Genomic DNA, 3,261 nt, shown 5'->3' on the forward strand with positions numbered 1-3,261 from the left:
TTGAGTTGGAGTCTCACTCTGTCGCCCAGGCTGGAGTGCAGTGGCACGCTCATGGTCACCCCAGCGTCGATCTGCTGGGCTTCCATGGTCCTTCCACCTCAGCCTTTCAAGTATCTGGAACTACAGGTGTGGAGTACCACACCTGGCTAATTTTTTTAATTTATTGTAGAGATGAGATCTTGCCAAGTTGCCCTGGCGGGTCTCGAACCCACAGGCTCAGGCAATCCACTGACTTCAGCCTCCCAAAAGTGCTGGGATTACAGGCTGAGCCACCAAGCCCGGCCAAAACTTGTCTCTTTTTTTTTTTGGGTTGGAGTCTCACTCTGTCGCCCAGACTGGAGTGCAGTGGCCGCTCCCGGCCACCGCAGCCTCGACCTGCTGGGCTCCGGCGATCGTTCTGCCTCAACCTTCCAAGTAGCTGGAACTACAGGCACGTGCCACCATACCCAGCTAATTTTTTTATTTATTGTAGCGGTCTCACCAAGTTGCCTGGACTGGTCTCGAACCCCTGGGCTCAGACGATCGTCTGACCTCTGGCCCCAAAGTGCTGGAATTACAGATATGAGCCACTGCGCCCAGCCTAAAAATATTTTTTAAAGGTACTGGAAACCGCCGGGCTCAGTGGCTCAGCCTGTAATCCTGCACCTTTGGGAGGCTGAGGTGAGTGAATTGCCTGAGCCCGTGGGTTCAAGACCCGCCTGGGCAACTTGGCGAGACCTCATCTCTACAATAAATCAAAATGAGCCGGGTGTGGTAGCACGCACCTGTAGTTCCAGCTACTTGGAAGGCTGAGGTGGAAGGATCGCTGGAGCCCAGCAGGTCGAGGATGCGGTGGCCGGGAGCAGCCACTGCACTCCAGTCTGGGCCTGTAGTTCCAGCTACTTGGAAGGATGAGGCGGAAGGATTACTGGAGCTCAACAAGTCGATGCTAGGGTGGCCGTGAGTGTGCCACTGCACTCCAGCCTGGGCAATGGAGAGAGACTCCAACTCAAAAAAAAAAGAGTACAGCTCTAGGCCAAACTACAGGCGACACAATCTCCTGCATGACCTTGAGCCTTTCACTTAACCTCGTAGGACCTCAGTTTGCTCATCTATAAATAGGGATTTTAACGGTCCATACCACAGAATTGTTATGAGTGTGAAATGAGATAATAGAACAAGGTGTTCTTTGAACAGCACCTGTCCTGTAATAAGCCACGAATACGTCTTGAGTCAATGGCCTACAAGAGAACTAACAGCTTTTATAGGGTTGTTTGTTTGTTTTTAAGTCGGAGTCTCACTGTCACTAAGGCTGAGGTGTAGCAGCATCATCACAGCTCATCGCAGCCGCAACTTCCTGGGCTCAGGTGATCCTTCTGCCTCAGCCTCCCGAGTAGCTGGGACTACAAGCACATGCCACCATGCCCAGCTAATTTTTAAAAACTTTTTGTATGGCTGGGCACAGTACCTCATACCTGTAATCCCAGCACTTTGGGAGGCGGAGGTGAGAGGATTGCCTGAGTCCAGGGGTTTGAGACCAGCCTGGACAACTTGGTGAGACCTCATCTCTACAATAAATAAAAAAAATTAGACCAGTGTGGTAGTGCATGCCTGTGTTTCCAGCTACTTGGAAGGCTGAGGCGGAAGGATCGTCTGAGCCCAACAGGTCAAGGCTGCAGTGACCTGTAGAGATGAAATCTTGTCATGTTGCCTAGGCTGGTGGTCTTGAATTCCTGGGTTTAAGTGATCCTCCTGCCTCAACCTCCCGAAGTGCTGAGATTATAGGTGTGAGCCACTGCGCCTGGCAGATTTTGCAGGGTTTTCAGCATCCCTTGCTCTGTTCCCTCTGCTTACTCTGACTCTTCTTTTTCCACCCAGGTTCTCTTTCCGGTCAGGGAAGCCATGACTAAGGCAGTGGCTCTGAGCCTAGAAGACAACCCACCAAGACGTCTTCGACCCCGCCTCTCTGTCATACCTCCACGCTGTGCCTGCTCATTGGTTTCCCTTTCAGCTATCGAGGAGGAAGGAGATGACATTCTTTTGGAATTACATTCTCCCTGGCCACAGAACTAGACAGCCTCGAAGCTTCGGTCTGGGCAAGTGAAGCAGCACAAACTTAGGAAGAAAGCAGAAGGAATGTGTGGTGGGCCGCCTCCTGCCCCCACTGCAATCCCAGGGGCTCCTGCGTGCAGAGGTATGTTCTACTGATCTGCTCCCAGGATGATCCCGGTCATTGTGTAGCAGAAGAAGAAAAGAAAACAGGAAAATATGGTACTGTTTTCCAGTGTTAATTTCACTGATATTTAGTGAATATTTGATTTAGCTAACACGACTTTCTTTACATGATTTTGTATTAAAGTAAAATGGCTTTTATACTTTCTGTAGCTTGTTTGGAGTGGTCTCTTACGTAGGGTGGTACGAAGGGGGGTGTATTTCTATAGGATGCATAGATAAATTTCATTGAATCTAAGTGATGCACCATTATCTTGTATCACTAGGAAAGAAAAGATTGCTGAAAACTATAACCTTAAGATGCTATTGTTTTTTTTTTTTTTTTTAGTTGGAGTTTCACTCTTGTTGCCCAGGCTGGCGTGCAGTGGCACACTCACAGCCACTGCAACCTCAACCTGCTAGGCTTAGGTGATCCTTCCGCCTCAGCCTCAAAACATTTTTTTTTTTTTTTGAGTTGGAGTCTCACTCTGTCACCCAGACTGGAGTACAGTGGCATGCTTCTGGCCACTGCAGCCTCGACCTGCTGGGCTTCAGCAATCCTTCCACCTCAACCTTCCAAGTAGCTGGAACTACAGGGGAGCGCTACCACGCCCGGCTAATTTTTGATTTATTGTAGAGATAAGGTCTTGCCAAGTTACCCAGGTGGGTCTCGAACCCGCGGGCTCAGGCAATCAAAACAGTATTTTTAACTCATCAGTTTTGATGCCTTTGCGTGCTTCAGCCATTTTTTGGTTTCACCTCTTCCACATGAGCAAAACATTTTCCTTTGAGGACTTTTTTCATCCTAGAAAACAAAAAAAGTCTCTCAGGGGAGATTGGATGAATAGGGAGGAGTGGGGCATGGAGGTCATGCTGGTTTTTTTTTTTTTGTTGTTGTTGTTTTTTGAGTTGGAGTCTCACTCTGTCACCCAGACTGGAGTGCAGTGGCTGCTCCCAGCCACCACAGCCTCGACCCGCTGGGCTCCAGCGATCCTTCTGCCTCAGCCTTCCAAGTAGCCGGAATCACAGGCGTGCGTTACCACGCCCGGCTGATTTTTTGATTTATTTGTA

General features: G+C 49.4%; 1 protein-coding gene across 2 annotated transcripts in view; it reads left to right on the forward strand.

Annotated features, from left to right (window-relative positions):
* Positions 1–2,359, forward strand: part of RILPL2 (Rab interacting lysosomal protein like 2) — a 19,970-nt gene extending 17,611 nt beyond the window's left edge. For both annotated transcript variants that reach the window (XM_008069446.1, XM_021718253.1), the window contains exon 4: positions 1,858–2,359. In XM_008069446.1, the coding sequence (XP_008067637.1) occupies positions 1,858–1,885 (28 nt within the window). In that variant the 3' untranslated portion in view covers positions 1,886–2,359. The remainder of the gene's footprint in view (positions 1–1,857) is intronic.
* Positions 2,360–3,261: the final 902 nt, after the last annotated feature.

This window comes from Carlito syrichta, unplaced genomic scaffold, assembly GCF_000164805.1.
Source record: "Carlito syrichta isolate Samal-C Ts95f unplaced genomic scaffold, Tarsius_syrichta-2.0.1 Scaffold312038, whole genome shotgun sequence".
Lineage (NCBI taxonomy): Eukaryota > Metazoa > Chordata > Mammalia > Primates > Tarsiidae > Carlito > Carlito syrichta.